General features: G+C 48.5%; 2 protein-coding genes across 2 annotated transcripts in view; one reads left to right on the top strand and one right to left on the bottom strand.

Moving 5' to 3' along the window:
• Window positions 1-10,753: 10,753 nt before the first annotated feature.
• On the bottom strand, window positions 10,754-11,779 carry LOC126471300 (protein FAM186A-like). Its single transcript, XM_050099420.1, has one exon. The coding sequence runs from the start codon at window positions 11,777-11,779 to the stop codon at window positions 10,754-10,756; it is 1,026 nt and encodes a 341-aa protein (XP_049955377.1).
• A 4,248-nt stretch (window positions 11,780-16,027) lies between these two features.
• LOC126471299 (nucleolar and coiled-body phosphoprotein 1-like) overlaps window positions 16,028-21,102 on the top strand; it is a 34,123-nt gene continuing 29,048 nt past the window's right edge. Inside the window, exon 1 of the mRNA XM_050099419.1 lies at window positions 16,028-16,035. Within this exon, the coding sequence (XP_049955376.1) occupies window positions 16,028-16,035 (8 nt within the window). The remainder of the gene's footprint in view (window positions 16,036-21,102) is intronic.

The raw sequence follows: 21,102 nt of genomic DNA, 5'->3' as shown, positions 1-21,102 counted from the left end.
CTCTTCTGCAAGAAGGAAGTCAGTACCAAGACTAAGTTATCTGTGCACCTTTCAATCTTTCGACCAACTTTGTTGTACGGGGGCGAAAGCTGGGTGGATTCAGGTTACCTTAACAAGGTTGAGGTTACGGATATGAAAGTAGCTAGGATGATTGCAGGTACTAGTAGATGGGAACAATGGCAGGAGGGTGTCCACAATGAGGAAATCAAAGAAAAACTGGGAATGAACTCTATAGATGTAGCAGTAAGGGCGAACAGGCTTAGATGGTGGGGTCATGTTACACGCATGGGAGAAGCAAGGTTACCCAAGAGACTCATGGATTCAGCGGTAGAGGGTAGGAGAAGTCAGGGCAGACCGAGGAGAAGGTACCTGGATTCGGTTAAGAATTATTTTGAAGTAATAGGTTTAACATCAGAAGAGGCACCAATGTTAGCACTGAATAGGGTATCATGGAGGAACTGTATAAGGGGGGCTATGCTCCAGACTGAACGCTGAAAGGCATAATCAGTCTTAAATAATGATGATGATGATGATGAGGATGATGATGACGACTTAAAATTTGTTGCCAGAAAATTGTTCAGAATCCTTCTACTGTCAACTTACGGCAGTAGACGATGCCGGGTCACTAAGGGAGTGCTAGCGCACTTAATTCTATGCTAACATGTGAGACAACTGAGGATGCTCAGATACTATTTACAATTGATGTGAAGTCAGCTGAGGTATTTTGCACTAACATCGTCAGTTTCCTTCCTGCTGCTTTAATAACTGTACTAATACATGTAGTGTCCAAATGGGCCACGTTTCAGTTCAGGTTAGATGGAAGGCTACAGGAAATGGGAGAAATTGTTACGTCAGTAGATCTCCAGAGTTGACTGAGTTTAAGGCCTTGTTGAGCTTCAGCCGCTGGCGAACTCAAAGCTGAGCGGAAAACAGACTGCGTCTTTTACCTAATTTGCCGTCCTCGCAAACGTTAGCTACAACAGCTACGACGCAAATCAGTTAACAGAAAAATCAACCTTCTTTATTAAATACAACGAAATCAAAGATGCCAAAGACGGATAGAAGAAACTTACCGCTGCAATGAACTTTACGACACAAAAAATTGGGATCAAATCGATCCTGAGGGCAAATGGCATTGTCCTAGGGGAAACGTTAACCACAAAATGGTTTAAGGAAGAGCTAAACACAAAAATAACATTTGCTGTGAATCACGGATGGAGTGTACAATGTGTCCAACGATCTAGACAGCTCATACTAGCTTAACCTGTGGAAGTACATGCGAAACAAGTAATCTGAAGAAAATGTTCAAGGGGTTTTGCACCTGTGCCAAAGAGAAAATCCATATTAAGCACGTAATGGGAACTACCCCTCTTGTTCATAAGCTTTTGAAGAAAAATTTTGATGTCTCCTCCCCTCTAAAGATCAACGATTACAACATATTGTAGATGCAGTGACTCAGACAACACGAAGTTGTACAATTCCGAGCAGCGATGATGTTGATTGTGTGTTTAAAAGGCCTGAAGTACTGGATCATCAGTCCCTCCTTATGAGAGAAACACACAAATGTAAAAGTAAAAAATTAATTGGCTGCTCCTACCATGTAAGCAATGTAAAAGGGTGAGAACGGTCTAGCCACGCGGTATTATCCGAGCGGTCTGGGGCGCTGCAGTCATTGTGTGGCTGATCCCGGCGGAGGTTCGAGTCCCCCCCTCAGGCGTGTGTGTTTTTGTCCTTAGGACAAGTTAGGTTAAGTTGTGTGTAAGTTTAGGGACTGATGACCATAGCAGTTAAGTCCCATAAGATTTCACACACATTTTTTGAACAACGGTCTATCACGATAAATAGAAAAAATCAGAACCTAAATAGGGTCTAAGCACGCAAAGTTAAGGGGAAATAAAGTAACATGCGGTCGCACTGGGTGTACCCGCCAGAGGGAGGCCGCCCCCTCCTCCCCAGAAGTGCCTGTAACACTGGAAGTGGAGGAGTAGTATAGGATAGTGTAGAATCCACTCTCCTTCAGGTAATTTTAGACTTTGGTATTGGCTGTCTTGTCACCCGCAAGTACCTGAGGAAATGAGGTAAACAAATTGAGAGCGTGCCGCAAATCGGCCATCAGGGGGCACTCAACAACCTGTACAATAGTCAGTAGGCTACCACAGCTGCAGAGGAGGCTCCTCCCGACGCAGAAGGAATCCGTGGGTGAATTGCGTGTGGCCAATGCATAGTAGGCACAACACAATGGCATCTTTCAGAGAGGCCTGGAAAGATTTATTCCGCGCCTTAGTTTATATTTATTCGCTCTCAAATTGTTTTGGGTCCTAGTATCCTGCCATTCCAATTCCCTCGGCCTCAAAATATTGCGTTGAATTTGCAATCCTAAGTCTTCAGTATTCCGACAACAGGTTCATCTCCTGTAGTCGCGTCTTTAGCTATATGGTCAGCATGTTCATTTCCTGGAATTCCTACGTGGCTCAGTATCCAGACGCAGGTAATTTTCTTTCAATGAGCTGTAGTGGTTAAGTAGATTCTGGATGTTGGCGATCAAAAGATTTTTGGGATAGCACACTACTACACATTTTTAGGAACTCATGGAACTGCTACAGATCAGGAAGTTCGTCATAGCCTGGGATTTGACATATTGCAAAGCCCGAGATATGGCGATCAACTCTGCAGTGTATACACTGCAAGCACTTCGCAGATAGAGCTTCTTGTGGCGCCTTGCATGTGCAAAAGCGTAACCGACCCTGTCGTTTACTTTCGATCTGTGTATGTAGATGCATATCGAATCAATCATCGTGGAGGATCAATAGGAATAGGTGTGAGAAGGGTAGGATCAGCATCCCTCTTGGTGCCACATAAGAGGTCCAGTCGTATCAAAGGACAGTGTACAGACCACAGGGGTGTCGAGAGGCAGCTCTGGGAACATTAATGGAGGCTGCTGTAGGTCCTTCAGTAGAATATCGAGTCAGAACCCAGCTGGTCTACCCAGGTTTGGGCGATGCACAAACTGGTCTGAACAGATGGGGTCGTGGAACATAGTTGAATAACATGGGTGAGTAGGCATCTGACAGTGTGACTGCATAACTTGACAGAAGCTGCTGTCTAACCTGCGGCAGTGGGACACTGGCTTCCGCCAGGAGGCTGTCAACAGGGCCCATACAGAAGGCTCGATTGCCAGTCACATGCCAGTGTGGTAAACAGGGTTTAGCAAGCTCAGTAGACAGTGCCGCCGACCCACAGGCAACACATCTGTGGAGTACAAAAGTGGGATAAAATCAGCACTTCGTGAAATCTCATAAGAGCTTTGGTGTCCGCAGCCCACGAGGAGTGACTAGGAAAATGGAGACCATTCAGCTTTTCAGCTTCTTAATGTGAGTTGGCTTGAGCTGCCGGACATGCAGCAGCCAAGTGAGGTTAACAAGAGACATAAGAATTGAAAAGTTTCAACGACTTCAAGTAACAGGTCACCAAGATAAACTTCCAGGTGCAGGTGCACAGTCCAGAGTCGACAAAAACACTTAACTCTTGATTTTGCAGGAGAAAATTCATAGGTGTGGATCAGTGTCCAGTCATGGACTGTCCAGAGCCCCCTGAGAATGGCACTCAGGGGTGCACAGTGATGCACTACCATAGTACAGGCAAAGATCACCCATGTACATTGACACACACTAGGGCTCACCACTGATGGCGATGGCGAACAGTCACACTCAGAACCGATCCCTGATTGACGCCAGTTTCCTCTTCATATTGATTGCTGACAGTCTAACCTACCTGAACCTGAGAAAGTTTGAGAGATAGGAAATTCTGCATAAGAATGGGTGAACTGGTCCGGAAGCCAAACTCATGCAATATAGACAGAATGTGATGGTATCATATGCCTTCTGTACGTCAAAGAACAGAGCCATCAGAGGTTGGCGACTGACTAAAGCATAATGAACTGCAGCTTCAAATCGAATCATGTGATCTGTGCTGTACTGGAAAGCCTAGAAGCCTCTTTGGAATGGTGATATACACCCCCAGACTTCAAGGCACCAACGAAGATGGCGGTTGACCATTCGCGCAAATATTTCAGACTGGCAGGTAGTTAAAATATGTGGGTCCTTTCCTAGTCTCAGGACTGGAATAATATCTTCCCACCATTGAGAGGGCAGTACTCCTCCCTGCCAAATGCTATTAAAAAGGGGGCTCGAAGGTGTTTGAGCATTTGGTTGTGGACTTCGTCAGGTCCAGGGGATTTATCTCTACACACTGCCAAAGCACTGCGAAGCTCCCATTCACTAAAGTGGACATTGGATGATAAAGAGCCATTTATGGAAAGAAAGTGGACGCCGCTGAAGAAGGTGTTGGGTCAGGAATTGAGGATAATAATTACTTCAAGTCGACCCTTCAGCTAACTGTGCCACATGATATTCGTAAAGAACCTTGGCATCATTGCAGATGCTACCAGTAATAAACATTCCAGGTACCGCCATGGGTGGTAGATGGCCGCAAATGCTGCGGAGTTTAGTCCGTATATGGGCCGATGGGGTGTGGGATCACATAGTTGAGAGACATTTTCAACTAACTCTCCTGCTTCCTTTTCTTTATTAAAATAAAAACCCTGCTTTCGTCCAGAGGCCCTTGAATGCTATTAAGTTATCCATGGAGGCATGTTGCTTATGCCGTTGGAGCACCCAGCTGTGTTTCCTGATAACTGTTGCTATCTTCAGACCACCGTGGCACTGGCGGTCGTCGGGATGAGTTGGAGAAGTATGATATCATGCCTGCTGTAGCATGAGTAATAACATCAGTAACGTCTTGTACCAATTTGTCGATGCCCATCACACAACTGGCTGCAAAGGTGGATATGGAGGAGGAGGAGGAGGAGGAGGAGGAGGAGGAGGACTGCCAGTCAGAGTTATGAAGCTACCAACATGGAGCGTGTTCCAAATGTCTGAGTGGAGAGGGAGAGAACGATAGGGTAATGGTCGCTGTCACGAAGATTGTCATGGACACGCCACTGAATCAGAGTAAGATACTCGGGCTGTCAACTGCGAGGTCAATAGTGGGAAACGTTCTATGGGCCACACTGAAGTGGGCTGCACCTCCAGTGTTAATGTTTGGTTTGTGGGGGCACTCAACTGCATGGTCATCAGCACCTGTACAAAGTCCCAAATTTTACACAGACCAATGTGTAACTCAATCCAGTATAGCCACTGTCGCGAATGATTAAATGATGAGGACAACACACCCAGTCCCCAGGCAGAGGAAACCCCAGCCTGGCAGATAATCGAACCCGGGACCCTGTGATTTAGTGGCAGCAATGCTAGTCGTTAGACCACGAGCTGCTGACAGCTCCAGTGTTGAGTAGGCAGACGTCCAATTCTGGAAGGAGGTGACCTAGTACTCTGCCTCTGACAGTGTCACCGCCCCTCACCAGACTCTCAACATTGACATGATTGGTGCAGTATATTTTTTAGTTTTTCAGAGCAGGGCGGGGTGTTGCCATAAACCACGTTTCTTTAAGCACTATGCCTATTAGAGTAAGTAGCCATTAAAGAATTGAGTTAAGTCAAATAGTGACGGTAGCTGTTATAATTCCATTGAAGGAGCGTTGGTGTGAGGTCTGAGAAAGTGGCGAGTTGAAAAAATGGGTGTGGTCCAACTGATTGCCTGATCCGTCGTCCATGTGCATAGGCTGGACTGCTGCAGGGCTGAGGAGTTGAACATCTGAAGCCTCACAAATTAATTTATCTTATTACATATCCTTCAGAGACAGATTTCTGAGAAGATTTCCCGAGTTTATCTTCCAGGAGCGAAGAGGACTGTACTTAAGCCCACAGCTTCTGGCTACTGGTCCTTGCCTTGAGAGGAGAAGAACCTTAAGGTTGGTTGGTTGTTTTAGGGAGTGAGACCAGACAGCGAGGTCATCGGTCTCATCGGATTAGGGAAGGATGGGGAAGGATGTCGGCCGTGCCCTTTGAAAGGAACCATCCAGGCATTTGCCTGGAGCGATTTAGGGAAATCACGGAAAACCTAAATAAGGATGGCCGGACGCGGGATTGAACTGTCGTCCTCCCGAATGCGAGTCCATTGTGTAACCACTGCGCCACCTCGCTCGGTGAACCTTAAGGTGTCACCATTCCTGACGCCAGAGGATGACTAGGCATCTCTGGCCGCACTACCCGTGTTGGAACCACCAGTGCTATAGCTGTAGGGAGCGAGGGAGCTGAAATTCCCTCGCCAAACTTTGGGGCAGGCCCTGGAATACGACCCGGGCTCGGAGGTGGTGTGAGACACCGTCATTGTGTGGGGTGTGGACTGTGGCGGAAGTCGCAAAATTAGAGACGATATTAGTTGGATGAAGTCTTTCAAAATTTTTCCTTGCACCTTGGTAAGACAGGCAGTCAAGCGTTTTATTGCCTGTAATTTTCGCCCCCCCTCTAGCTCTGAGCATTGCAGTGAACGAGGAGGGTGGACAGTGCACACATTTAGAGGGTTGGTCGTAAGGGCTGCCCGTCCATATGCCTGACAGCTTCATTAGAACAGGGGGAGGAGATGTGTCAGAACGTTTAGCACTTAGAGTATCTCATCAGATGAGGAAAATAAGGCCTGACATCACACCTATAAAACATGACAACCTCAGGCAAATTGTTGCCGTCGAAAGCTAGTATAAAACATCCAGTCTCCATTCTATTATCCTTGTGTCCTTTCTGGGTGCAGTGAACAAAATGGACTCAACATGTCAGGTTAGGTTAGTACGCAGCTCATCAGTTTCTAGCTTCGGGTCCTTAAGTTTATTGAGCTTCTTATGGGGAGAAATGGTGACTGGTCTATCTTGACAAAGTGCCCGTGATTGACTTACGAGGCTTTTTCATCAGGGAAGATCCATTTCCAATAGTTTCTATTGCTGCTATATCCCCAGCCTGATCAGTGTTTCCAACGAGAAACTGGCTGCGTTTTCAGGGCTACCACCGAGAAGGTGCATGAAAACTACATCAGAACGGACTGACTACCGCGATGGATTTCAGGTGCAAAGGTAGATCCACTTTCTTGGTAGGTGTAAATGGAGAGCTTTAATGCACCCCAGTAAGGCGTCCCCCAAACGGCCGGCACCTCAAATCTTTAAAGTGGAGGCGAAACCTACAACAGGGACCAAAATTTAAAAGCCAAAAAATGTGTGGGGGAAAGCATTCATAAAAGCAGAAACAGTGAACATTTTCAAAAGTCCAAAGAATAGTAGAAATACATAGGTAAAACCGTGAGCAAATATCTGAGTTGGCAACGAAGGGCCGCGGGACTATTATAGCTCTCGGCATCGCAAGAGGGGAGTGTCGTCTTGGAAGACAGCATCACCATTGGTAAACATTGTATCATGAGATGGACCTGATCAGCAAAAATCGTCATGGGGCTCATGGAACACAACAATACAGCCCCCTTGATCATCACTAAAACCGTCACTTCTCACTCTTGAGACAAACTCTGCTAGAAGTTGGGAACAGCGTGAAACAACACACACACACGATCGAATGTTGTTCTATTTGCTCCCTGCAGCACGTTTTCCTGTCACGGACATTTATATCATCAGTTCACAGCTAATGGAGCTCCCTTGTTTTGATGCCGACGGGATTCGCGAGTCCGACATTAAGTTCTGCAGTGTATTTTCCAGGTGTCGTCCCCGTATTTTTAGTCACATGCTTTTCAATGACCGTCTCTTAACGATCACTCAACACACCTTCGTCCACGTGACTTAGCGGATGTTTTTTCCCGTTTTTCCTGTATGTGGAATGCGTCTTCGATATTGTGCTTCTTAACACTAAATGTTTGGGCTACCTTACGGAAGAATTCACAATACGAGCATCAGCAATTCACTCCCGTTCGGATCCACTTACCTCTATTTTACTCAACTGCACAGAACACTGCCGCTCCTGGTCAAATACAACAGCACAATGGCAGACTTGGCTAGCATTGGCATTTATGTTCAAGTATACATTCGTCACGGTGTTTCCGTATTTTTTTGTCCAACCCATGGAGCATTACGTTTTAGTGCTATAAACCGTGGTTTGCTAAAATCGCTGAACTTTTATGACTGGATGCACAATTTGAATATTTCCTACACCATCCTTGTTCCATACCCCTTCACCAACGTGACATACATTAACTCTCCAAGCAGAAAATCTTATGTCAAATACTAGGGTGTAATCTCTGTGGCTCTGTATGTGGCCACGTAGGAGGGGAAGTACCCACGTTGTATGTTAATCCATGTGACAGCACTCTATATCACCCTTTAATAGCTGTCATTTTCTTACAGTAGTGCGACAATACACGCCGAAACAGCAATTTTTCTAGCAGTATTAGTCTCTGGTACACACGTCACCGACGGTGCCGGTACAGTTCACATCCTGCCACTCACCATACGAATCTGAAGTGTATGAGCGTGTGAATATTGAAAATGCAGGATATCGAATGAGTCTGGGCCAAGAAACAGCATTTTCTGAAAGCTACCTCGCATTCCTGTCAGGAGTTTGCAGAAGCGAAAGGTTTCTTGCCACCACAAATTCATCCCCAAAGAATGTATCTTCTCTGAAGTCACCATGAATTGAACAGGATACAACATGGTTAAGTAACAGTGGTTTTTCCACTACCCAAAATATCATTGAAAGAAATATTCGACCTGTATTTGGCTCTATGAACAGATTAACACAGATTCGTCTGAAATGAGATTCGACATGATCACTGCCCTCTCCCATCCATTCTCCCAGTCTTCTGACATTGCAAGGCATTAAGGCAAAGCCGCTCACATCCACCGCCGCCTCGCCACTGATTTCGAGGTCTGAAGGTCAGAGTTACGACAGGTTTCCTTTTACTTTTGTGTGTCATCTAAATTCGATGCTAGTAAGCAAGAATGCTCATACAATAGTTTGCTTGTGGTGAGGGCAAACCAAATGGGTGAAATATTTTCAGTAATTAAGGCCCTACTAAAAATGTGCGTTGGTAAATTCTTAAATCATTTTCTTGGAAGAAAACGCTTCTATACAATATTTTTCCCTATTCCTGAGAGCTAGTCGGGCTCGCAGCCCCCTTTGCCTCCGGTATGGGCGTCCTTGCTATCAAGAATTTCATTCTTCAGTCGCACTATCACGACCACTATTTACGTAACACGCTATCATACATATCCTGACTAAGTTAAAATTTCATCTCCTTCCACTATTTGTACAGTCGTTCGTCTTTTCCATTACAATTGGAGAATTTACTTATGTATCGTGACTCAGTTTTGCTGCTATTCTGTTAAGACACTCAGCTTCTCTTCGTGGTACACCTTAATGCTATGTGAATTCCTACCAACCTCGCGATCCTGGTGGGTATCTCGAGAGGAGATTATACCGTTCCTTGTTACATTTTCCTGTAGTTACGCCGAACACCTCGAAATCAAAGACGTCGTGCGGAGTACTTACGAGCATTGTTTTGGGACAATGGATTCTCGTAATTTCGAATCCGGCCAGCACAGTTTGATGTCTTACGTGATAACTTTTCAGCAGAGCTGAACCAACGTATGGAGCTTATGGAACGCTATTGACATTACTCCCAGAGCAGGCGTGAATACTTGAAATTTATTATGATAGTAAAGGAACTTGCTCTTCGTGTGACATGAGATAGCTAGTGGATCAAGTTACGTTAATGCATTTTTGTCAGACAATAGCGCCTTATCTATCACACTTCCTTCGTCAGCATATTTTACTAGTGAAGGCTTACAAACCGTTTTACCGAATATTTTACCAGAAAGAAAGCTCAGTTCTAGGGACTGCGGAGCATGTTGGCCACTTCGTATGTGTCCTTTTCTAGTGTTCCAGTATGTCCAGGCAATTTACACGTACCTCATCTCAAAACATTGCTCTCAATCAAGCCCTCCCTACTGAAAGAGGACGCTGATCTCCAAACGAGGCAACAGTGAATATTACCATAACAAGTTTGGGATTGAGTCGAGCGTCATGGATTTGGATATTCGTTTATGTTATCAGGCGAGTGATTACCACCATTTTACTGCTCATACTGGCCCGTCTATGCAGATCATTTTGAAAACTAGAACCAAGTAACTGTGACTAAAGCTGGAGGAAGGTTATCAGATCAGTTGGCGATGGTGCTGTCAGAGTAGCAATTATAAACCAAAGCTATTCAAATCTCATGATGATCACATAGAATATAAGCTTCATTTGACAGCCTGAAAAACGCACGAGCCCACACGGTGGCAGAGGTTGTGCGTTCGTAACTACGAAATTTACCTAGACCAATTAGCTAGAATAACGAAGTGAAACTTCCTCGACCAAGCAGTAAGCCACTTCCTACTTCAAGTTTACATTTCTAATGGAAGCCACCTTGAGGTACAACGTTGTCACTTATCACACTGTAATTGTGGAACTAATGGCTGCATAAGAGCCAACTTTAGCTACTGCAACTTCTCCACTGAAAAAATCTGCACAGAACCCAAATTTTTGCTGTGGAAAACAGGAAAAACTCGGGTATGTACAGATCTGGCAGCCAGCTGATACCCCATTACGATACACGTGGACCTAGAAGTGAGTTCACAATGCAATAACTACAAGAGAATCATTCTTGTGAGTCCCATCTGCTGGGCCGAGAAGGTTTCATGCTGCACTCTTGAGTAGCAAACACTGGTAATACATGTCAACCATCATTTAGTGACACCTTAAAAGTCAAGACAATTACTGAACATTTAAAATTTATTACCACCAGAAAACTGAAGGTGCTGCAGAAGTTACACCCATCGACGAGGCGGAATCAGTGCAATTGGTGAAATAGGCGTGTTCGGCGTGGTCGGACAGATAGGTGAGAGCAGAGATGGGCGCTGTTGGATTGACATCTCTTGGTATTCTGCAGCCAGCAAATCGTTATCTATTGTTATCAATGGACGCTGTGGGCTCGGATTTGGAACCTGTAAATGCAATGTATGTGATGCTGGTTTGAAGCTACTCTGATATTTCGTTGGACTGCGCTGCGGCGACAGCGCAGCACCCTTCGTGGAGTCGCGCTGCGGCGACAGCGCAGCACCCTTCGTGGAGTCGCGCTGCGGCGACAGCGCAGCACCCTTCGTGGAGTCGCGCTGCGGCGACAGCGCAGCACCCTTCGTGGAGTCGCGCTGCGGCGACAGCGCAGCACCCTTCGTGGAGTCGCGCTGCGGCGACAGCGCAGCACCCTTCGTGGAGTCGCGCTGCGGCGACAGCGCAGCACCCTTCGTGGAGTCGCGCTGCGGCGACAGCGCAGCACCCTTCGTGGAGTCGCGCTGCGGCGACAGCGCAGCACCCTTCGTGGAGTCGCGCTGCGGCGACAGCGCAGCACCCTTCGTGGAGTCGCGCTGCGGCGACAGCGCAGCACCCTTCGTGGAGTCGCGCTGCGGCGACAGCGCAGCACCCTTCGTGGAGTCGCGCTGCGGCGACAGCGCAGCACCCTTCGTGGAGTCGCGCTGCGGCGACAGCGCAGCACCCTTCGTGGAGTCGCGCTGCGGCGACAGCGCAGCACCCTTCGTGGAGTCGCGCTGCGGCGACAGCGCAGCACCCTTCGTGGAGTCGCGCTGCGGCGACAGCGCAGCACCCTTCGTGGAGTCGCGCTGCGGCGACAGCGCAGCACCCTTCGTGGAGTCGCGCTGCGGCGACAGCGCAGCACCCTTCGTGGAGTCACACTGGCAGAACCATTCTGTGTCATAATCACACAGTGGGCATAGGAAGTATGGTTCTATCTCCTCAGGTAACAGATTACTAGAGGCTGCAGGCTGGATATTCGACATCCTGTAGTTTCAGACGTCTCGTAATGCTGTGGATTTAGAAAGAATGTGTTACCATTACTTCATTGTCACATAAAATAGAAGTAACACGCTGCTATGGCGAGTACCCTAGATTTATTTTAACCACACTGGGCAATTGTTTGTATAAGAAAAATCATAATTATAAGGTGCTCAATGCCTTTGTTATCAGCGACTTTGCTGGGTATGAATGTCAGCATTTTATTTACTGATCGAGTTCTTTCCTTACAAAGCATGTTATAATGGTGTATCCTTAAAATATCTGAAAGTTTGTAGAATACAAAACGTCAGCTATTTTGGTATATTTGAAGGGCCACCCCTCATGTCAAGGTTTGTTGCAAGAGACAACACCCAGCAATACAGCTGTCAGCTACACTGAAGCACCATAGAAACATGCATATTCAAATACAGTGATATATAAACAGACATACGACGCTACAGTCGGCAACGCCTATATAAGACAAGTATCTCTCACAGTTGCGAGATCGGTTACTGCTGCTACAATTGCAGGTTATCAAGATTTAAGTCAGTTTGAACGTATACAGCTGACGCACTAACGATGGGACACAGCATCTCCGAGATAGCGATAAAGTGGTTATTATTTTGTACGACGATTTCACTTGTGTACCGTGAATATCCGGAATCCGGTGAAAGGTATGCGACATCGCTGCAGCGGGAAACAGATCCTGCAAGAATAGGATCAACGAGACTGACGAGAATCGTTTGAGGTTTTTTAGGGTGCAAAAACTAGTGTCATCCGTGCCTGTGTCAAAACAGTGAAACGGGGAAGGCAAAGGGGAATTAAAAACGACTATACGTCAATCCCAATAAAAAATATAGCTAAAAACGGGGACTGAGGAAAGTCTATAAATTACGCCATAGAGAAGCAGAGGTCCAGAACTAAAAATTAAATGGCCTTCGCAATATTGCTATTACGGATCAGAAGTGAAACGTGGTTGACAGCCCGCGCGTCATCCGCTAACACGGCCAGTAACTGACGGCAAACCCTGACGGGAACGTAAACTTTTTTTAAAAAACAAGCATTCCATCAGGAAATGGCGGACAGTTAAAAGTTGGGCGCAATGAGCACGAAGTGGTGGGTGAGCGCAGCTGAAATGGCGATGGCTAAGAAGGCACCACCCAATACGCAACCTAGTTAAAATCACCTCCTCGCGGCCTAAGGACAATCTATCAACGTGACAGAATTGCAACCCTCCTGCAAATTTCTGGGCCATCAACAAGTGTCATTGAACCATTCAACGAAACATCGATATGGGCTTTCAGAGCCGAAGGCCCACTCGTGTACCCTTGACTGCACAACACAAAGGTCTACACTTTGCCTGGGCCTGTCGACACCGACATTGGACCGTTGACTGGAAACATGATGCGAGGTCGGACGAGTGTCATTTCAGATTGTATCGACCAGATGGACGTGTACGGGTGTGGAGACAACCTCATGAATCCATGGACCATCCATGTCAGCAGGGGACTTCTCAAGGTGGTGGAGGCTCTGTAACGGTGTGGGGCGTGTGCAGTTGGAGTGAAATGGGGCCCCTTCATTATGAGCATGAAAATCCCAATGTCCCTCATTACTAATTTCAATACGATGACCACAGTATACTGCTGTTCTTTGATGGATTTGAATTGGAGGCACGTTTTCTGCGGTTAGGAACAATTACAGCACGCTGTTTCTCAAGCACTGAATTACGTTACACAGTGTCGTTTTACACACTGTTATTCAGAGACCTCTCCCGGCAGATGGCTGTAGCTCGCTTCAGCGAAACGGAATATAGGCTGAATAATATGCGTATCTTTAATACCTCGTGCGATATTGAGAATAGAAAATTCTGTGTCATTACGTTTCAGCATGCACTCGTATATTGGAAGAGTTAATCTTCCACTGAAAAACTTTGGTTTCTTAATAATTATCATACATCATTCGAGGTTTAAGTATATCAAAACAATGAACGAAATATAGGTATGTGATACCACTAACACTGAAGCACAAGTACTCCATGTTAACATACAGTATTTCCTCCAGAAATAATTATTTGGATAGAAGAAATATAGCTTCTTGAGATTCCAGCTCTTCTGTCTTCGTTTTTGTCGAAAAGAAAATATTTAGTTTTCTTAAGGCAGTCCCATTTTAAAAGGAACTTTCTGCTATCATAACTGGCTGACTGGTAACATAAAAAAGCGAAAAAGAGCCAGGCAATTATTCTGTTACACAGCAAATGGACATCTTTCATACTACACAAACCACTAAAGTCTGAGGCAAATGGTACTTCTGACTACCTGTTATTGTTTGTTACCGTTCCATTGAAGGATGAAGTGCAGGAAGGATGGTTGGTTCGTTTGACAGCGAGGGAAAGGGACCAAACTGGTTGGTCAACGGTCCCTTGTTCCGAATAAAACTGTATCAAGGGGGAGAATAAAACAAACGAAATGTACACCACAAAACGGAAAGAAAGGAAAAACCACAAGAACGAAGGGAAGGTAACGAACACTAAAAGGCACAAAAGACCACAAGAAAACAGACGCAAGAAACAAGAGTAAAAAACATTACAGTGGTTGGCACACCACGAGAACAAAAATAAGAAGCCAGCCACCCCGAAACACATTAAAACCACCCTTGAAACACTAGGGTGGAGGGCACAGAGGGACAAAGGACATGCGCCAAAACAGCAAATGATAAAACCCACCCTCACGAATAAAATGTAAAACTAAAGCTACTGTTGAAGTATTGTCGCCCAACAACAGAGGCAGGGTGCTGGGAAAGTTTAAAGTCCGCCGAAGAGCGGCTAAAAGTGGGCAGCCCAGCAAGAAATGAACCATCATTTGTGAGTCACAGCAACGTCGAGGAGGGACCTCGTGACAGAGGAGGTAACGATGCGTTAGCCTCATATGGCCAATGCGGAGCCAGAAATGGACAACTCATTCCCTGCGAGAGGCCATCATTGAAGACTTCCGCACATTCATAGTCTCCTTAACAACACGCAGTTTGTAGAGCGTACTGTTACGCCATTGTCTCCCAAAGCCGAAAAACCCTGCAACATAAGACAGAACGCAATTCAGGTTCAGAGTAGCCAATCTCCATAAGCGGTTTCCGCGTAGGCTGCTTGGCCAGCCTGTTGGCAGTTTCGCTGCATGGGAGTCCGACGTGACCTGGGGTACAGAAAAATCACCAATGAACGACTGGACGGTTCCAGGGCATAAATGGAGTCCTGGATGCTCGCTACCAAAGGATGTTGAGGGTAGTAATCGTCGACAGTTTGTAGGCTGCTCAAGGAGTCAGTACACAGAAGTTGGTTGGTTGGTTGAGGTTTAAGGGACCAAACAGCGAGGTCATCAGTCCCTTGTTTCAAATATGCGCCATTCCGCTAATGGGACAACTCAGTAAAGTCAGAACAATAAAACGTAAAAAGGGAAAAAACGTAAAAAGGCAGGCATGTTGTCATTGGTAAAAAAATGAGGGAAGTCGGCAAGAGAACGAACCCAACACTATGCTGAAGCAGCATAGGCAAGACCACCTGTGACTTAAAAGGTACAACTGCTATAATGTAGAAAGTACGTATGGGAATAGAAAGACTAACCAAGCCTTAAAAAAAGGGTAAAAACAGCGTAAAAGGGGAAGAAAAGAGGAATTCGGTCAGGGAGGTGAATCAGGAATCTCCGAACACTGCTTACAGTGGGAGACACCCTAACACTCACCGCCCTGCCCCAACACCAGAGAAATTAAAAACCTTAAAACTGAGAATAAAAACCACTTTCCCGGAGGAAACCGAGAACCAGAGAGACCATCCGGGAATCGTCAGCCAACATCAAAGGTAAAGTGTGGGGGAGCCTGTACTTAGCACGCAGAGCCAAAAGAAGGGGGCATTCAACCAAAATGTGGGCTACTGACTGGAAGGCTCCACGACCACATAGTGGGGGTGGCTCATCACGCAAAAGAAAACCATGGGTCAACCGAGTATGGCCAATGCGGAGACGACACAGTGTGGTCGAGTCTTTTGGGGGATGCAAAAGGAAGAAAGCCATGGGCCTGGTGTCACCTTAATTGCACGAAGTTTATTAGACAGGGGAGTAGCCTCCCAAGAATTGGCCCATGACTGTGCGAAGTGGGATTTGATGTGAAGCCGTAAATCCGCTGCAGGAGTGGCTACAGAAAACGGGGGGGTAAGTAACTGCTCCCCCAGCCAAACAATCAGCGAGCTCATTACCCGGGATACCCACATGGCCAGGTTGGTTGGTTGGTTGGTTGGTTTGGGGGATTAAAGGGACCAGACTGCTATGGTCATCGGTCCCTTTTTCCAAAGACAAAGAACACCCACAGAGAATAAAAACGAGGAACAGAAGAGATCACAGACGATACAGAACAAGAGAAACTGAGACAAGGACAAGACAAAACGAACTAAAACCACACAGAGTGTGATGGTGGTTGGCCGACCATAGAAATAAAAAAGGAAAAGCCAACCACTTAGAAACACATTAAAAAAAATCAGTTGAAAATCATAGGCCAAGGGCCAGAATCAACACAAAACAATAAAATAAACAGAAACACTCAGATTAAATGATAAAATCCCCCTGCCCGAATAAAACGTAAAACTAAGTCAGCCATAGTGGAGTCGTCTGTTAAAAGGGCAGGGAGCGTATCAGGCAGCGCAAATGTCTGCCTCACCACAGCTAAAAGGGGGCAGGCCAACAGAATGTGGGCCACTGTCAAAGCTGCCCCACAGCGACACAGAGGAGGGTCCTCCCGGCGTAGTAAATAACTGTGTGTTAGCCGGGAGTGGCCAATGCGGAGCCGACAAAGGACGACGGAGTCCCTGCGGTTGGCTCGCAGGGATGACCACCACACAGTCGTCGTCTCCTTAATGGCACGGAGTTTATTGGGTGTAATCCGATCGCGCCATTCAGCGTCCCAAAGCGCAAAAACTTTTCGGCGGAGGACTGCCCGCAAATCAGTCTCTGGGAGGCCAACATCCAGAGATGGTTTACACGTGGCCTCTTTCGCCAGGCGGTCAACATGTTCATTGCCCGGGATACCGACATGACCGGGGATCCACACAAAGACCACAGAGCGGCCGCAACGCGCAAGAGTATGCAGGGACTCATGGATAGCCATCACCAGACGAGAACGAGGAAAACACTGGTCGAGAGCTCGTAAACCGCTCAGGGAATCGCTACAGATCACGAAGGACTCACCTGAGCAGGAGCGGATATACTCTAGGGCTCGAAAGATGGCGACTAGCTCAGCAGTTCAAACGCTGCAGCCAGCCACCAAGGACCGTTGTTCGGAATGGTCCCCTAGAGTTAGCGCATACCCGACACGACCAGCAACCATCGAACCGTCGGTGTAAACAATTCCAGAGCCCTGATACGTGGCAAGGATGGAATAAAAGCGGCGGCGGAAGGCCTCTGGAGGGACCGAGTCCTTCGAGCCCTGTGCCAAGTCGAGCCGAAGGCAAGGGCGAGGAACACACCACGGGGGTGTACGCAGAGGCGCCTGGAAAGGAGGCGGAACAGGGAAAAACCCAAGCCCGCAGAGAAGCTCCTTGACGCGTACAGCGATCGGACAACCCGACCGGGGCCGATGGTGCGGCAGATGGACGACCGACTCCGGGAATAGGACACGGGAAGTTGGATGCCCGGGCAAACTAAAAACGTGGGCAGCATAAGCAGCCAGTAATTGTTGGCGTCGTACCCGCAGTGGAGGTACACCTGCCTCCACTAGTACACTGTCCACAGGGCTGGTGCGGAAAGCACCAGTGGCAAGGCGTATCCCGCTGTGGAGAATTGGGTCCAGCACCCGTAACGCAGATGGGGATGCTGAGCCATAAGCCAGGCTCCCATAATCCAGACGGGACTGGATTAACGCCTGGTAGAGCCGCAACAGGGTAGAGCGGTCGGCGCCCCAGCGGGTGTGGCTCAAGCATCTCAGAGCGTTTAGATGCCGCCAACACGTCTGTTTAAGCTGCCGGATATGAGGCAGCCAAGTCAACCGGGCATCGAAAACCACCCCCAAAAACCTGTGGGTCTCCACCACAGCAAGGAGTTCGTCGGCAAGATAAAGCCGCGGCTCAGGATGGACTGTTCGGCGCCGGCAGAAATGCATAACGCGGGTCTTGGCTGCCGAAAACTGAAACCCATGCGCTACAACCCAAGACTGCGCCTTACGGATAGCGCCCTGTAGCTGACGTTCAACAGCTGCAATGCCAGTAGAGCTGTAGTAAAGGCAGAAGTCATCAGCATACAGGGAAGCGGAGACAGAATTTCCCACGGCCGCAGCAAGCCCGTTAATGGCTATTAAAAACAGACACTTAAAACAGAGCCCTGTGGCACACCGTTCACCTGGGCGTGGGAGGAACTATACGAGGCCGCGACTTGCACGCGGAAGGTACGACACGACAAAAAATTGCGGATAAAAATCGGCAGAGGACCCCGAAGACCCCATCCATGAAGCGTAGAAAGAATGTGATGACGCCATGTCGTATCGTACGCCTTCCGCATGTCGAAAAAGACAGCGACCAGGTGCTGACGGCGGGCAAAAGCAGTACGGATGGCCGACTCCAGGCTCACCAGATTGTCGGTGGCAGAGCGGCCCCTACGGAACCCACCCTGAGACGGAGCCAGAAGGCCCCGAGACTCCAGTACCCAATGCAAGCGCTGGCTCACCATCCGTTCAAGCAATTTGCAAAGCACGTTGGTGAGGCTAATGGGACGGTAGCTGTCCACCTCCAGAGGGGTCTTTCCAGGTTTCAAAACGGGGATGACAATGCCTTCCCGCCATTGCGACGGAAACTCCCCCTCAACCCAAAGACGGTTGTAAAGATCGAGAAGGCGCCGCTGGCAGTCCACTGAAAGGTGTTTCAGCATCTGATAGTGGATGCCATCTGGCCCAGGAGCGGTATCAGGGCAAGCAGCTAGGGCACTGCGAAATTCCCACTCACTGAATGGAGCATTGTAAGATTCCGGGTGGTTGATGCGAAACGAAAGGCTCCGACGTTCCAGCCGCTCTTTAATGGAGCGGAAGGCCTGGGGGTAATTCGCAGAAGCGGAACTCATAGCAAAATGCTCTGCTAAGCGATTTGCAATGACGTCGGAGTCAGTACACACGGCTCCATTCAGTGAGAGCGCAGGGACGCTGGCAGGGGTCCGATAGCCGTAGATGCGTCGAATCTTGGCCCAGACCTGCGAGGGAGTGACATGGAGGCCAATGGTGGACACATACCGCTCCCAGCACTCCTCCTTGCCTCGGCGGATAAGGAGGCGGGCCCGTGCACGCAGCCGTTTGAAGGCGATAAGGTGCGCTAAGGAGGGATGTCGCTTGTGACGCTGGAGCGCCCGCCGGCGATCTTTAATCGCTTCAGCGATCTCAGGCGACCACCAAGGCACAGCCTTCCGCCGAGGAGACCCAGAAGAACGGGGAATGGCAGATTCGGCGGCAGTAACGATGCCGGTGGTGACCGATTGAACCACCGCATCAAAGTCATCAGTAGAGAGAGGCTCAAAAGCGGCAGTGGAGGAGAACAAATCCCAGTCAGCCTTATTCATAGCCCATCTGCTAGGGCTATGAGAAGAGGGACACTGTGGTAGTGACAAAAAGAGCGGAAAGTGGTCACTACCACACAGGTCGTCATGCACACTCCATTGGACAGATGGTAAGAGGCTATGGCTACAGATGGAAAGGTCAATGGCAGAGTGGGTGCCATGCGCCACACTGAAGTGTGTGAAGGCACCATCATTTAACAGCGAGAGATCGAGCTGCGACAATAAATGCTCAACGATGGCGCCCCGACCTGTGGCCACTGACCCTCCCCACAGAGGGTTATGGGCGTTGAAGTCGCCCAATAGCAAGAAAGGTGGCGGCAATTGGGCGACCAGTGCAGCCAGGACAGGCTGCGAGACATCACCATCCGGTGGAATGTAAAGACTGCAGACGGTAACAGCCTGTGGCGTCCACACGCGTACAGCGACAGCCTCTAAAGGCATCTGGAGAGGGACAGACTCGCTGTGCAGAGTGTGAAGGACGTATATGCAGACGCCACCAGACACCCTTTCATAAGCTGCTCGGTTCTTATAATAACCCCAATAGCCACGGAGGGCGGGGGTTCGCATCGCTGGAAACCAAGTTTCCTGGAGAGCAATGCAGAAGAAAGGGCGAAGGCTGAGAAGTTGGCGGAGCTCAGCTAAATGGTGGAAGAAACCGCTGCAGTTCCACTGGAGGATGGTAGTGTCCATGGCGGACAAAGGCGTGACGGGACTGGGAAAGCAGATTACGCCGCTGGGTCACCTGCTGCCTCCGTTTGAGCACCCATGCTAGCGCTATCCATGGCGTCTGAGGGACTAGCGAGATCGAGGTCCTCAGCGGACGCCAGGATCTCCACCTCGTCCTCAGACGCAGATCTGGAAGGTGGCGGTGGGGTGGCTGCCACCGCAAGTTCCTTGGGCTTGGAGCTCTTCTTCTTTGATTTCTCACGCTGCTCCTTGGGTTTAACTGGCTGGGAGGGCTTCACCGATTCAGTCTCCGGGACTGAGGAGGATCGTGAACCCCGTCGACCAGCTGATTGCGGGCACTTACGCCACTGTCGGTCGTCAGCCTTCCCACTGGTGGAAACCTGGGAAGGGAGGGACCCGAGGGACCCCTTGCGAGTGTGAGAAGCCGAAGAAGTTGGACACTTCTCCGGCTTAGAAGCAGGGACGGACGTCCCTGATGGGGGGGATGGTGTTGCCCCTGAGGTAGGCGGCGCAGGAGCAACCCGGTGGGTAGAGCCCCCCACTGGCAAGGGGGCAGGAGGAGTCTTACTGCTTATCGAGCTGGCTGGAAGTCTCGAAACTGATGGGGCTAGCACAGGTGTTGTAGCAGCTGCATAAGAAGATGTCATTCTCACAGGATGGAGTCTGTCATATTTCCTTGTGGCCTCAGTATAAGTCAGCCGGTCCAGGGTCTTATATTCCATTATTTTGCGCTCTTTCTGAAAGACTTTGCAGTCAGGCGAGCAAGGTGAATGGTGCTCCCCGCAGTTGACGCAGATGGGAGGCGGGGCACATGGAGTATCGGGATGAGATGGGCGTCTGCAATCTCGACATGTGAGGCTGGAAGTGCAGCGGGAGGACATATGGCCGAACTTCCAGCACTTGAAGCACCGCATCGGGGGAGGGATATAGGGTTTGACGTCACATCGGTAGACCATCACCTTGACCTTTTCCGGTAACGTATCACCCTCGAAGGCCAAGATGAAGGCACCGGTAGCAACCTGATTGTCCCTCGGACCCCGATGAACGCGCCGGACGAAATGAACACCTCT

This window comes from Schistocerca serialis, chromosome 3 (assembly GCF_023864345.2).
Source record: "Schistocerca serialis cubense isolate TAMUIC-IGC-003099 chromosome 3, iqSchSeri2.2, whole genome shotgun sequence".
NCBI classification, from domain to species: domain Eukaryota; kingdom Metazoa; phylum Arthropoda; class Insecta; order Orthoptera; family Acrididae; genus Schistocerca; species Schistocerca serialis.
Note: the sequence above shows the minus strand (reverse complement) of the source record. Positions and strands in the feature narration are given on the sequence as shown.

What these genes read in the sequence shown, in the direction of transcription:
- LOC126471300 (XM_050099420.1), bottom strand. Translation starts at nt 11,779, where the DNA reads ATGTCGAATATCCAGCCTGCAGCCTCTAGTAATCTGTTACCTGAGGAG.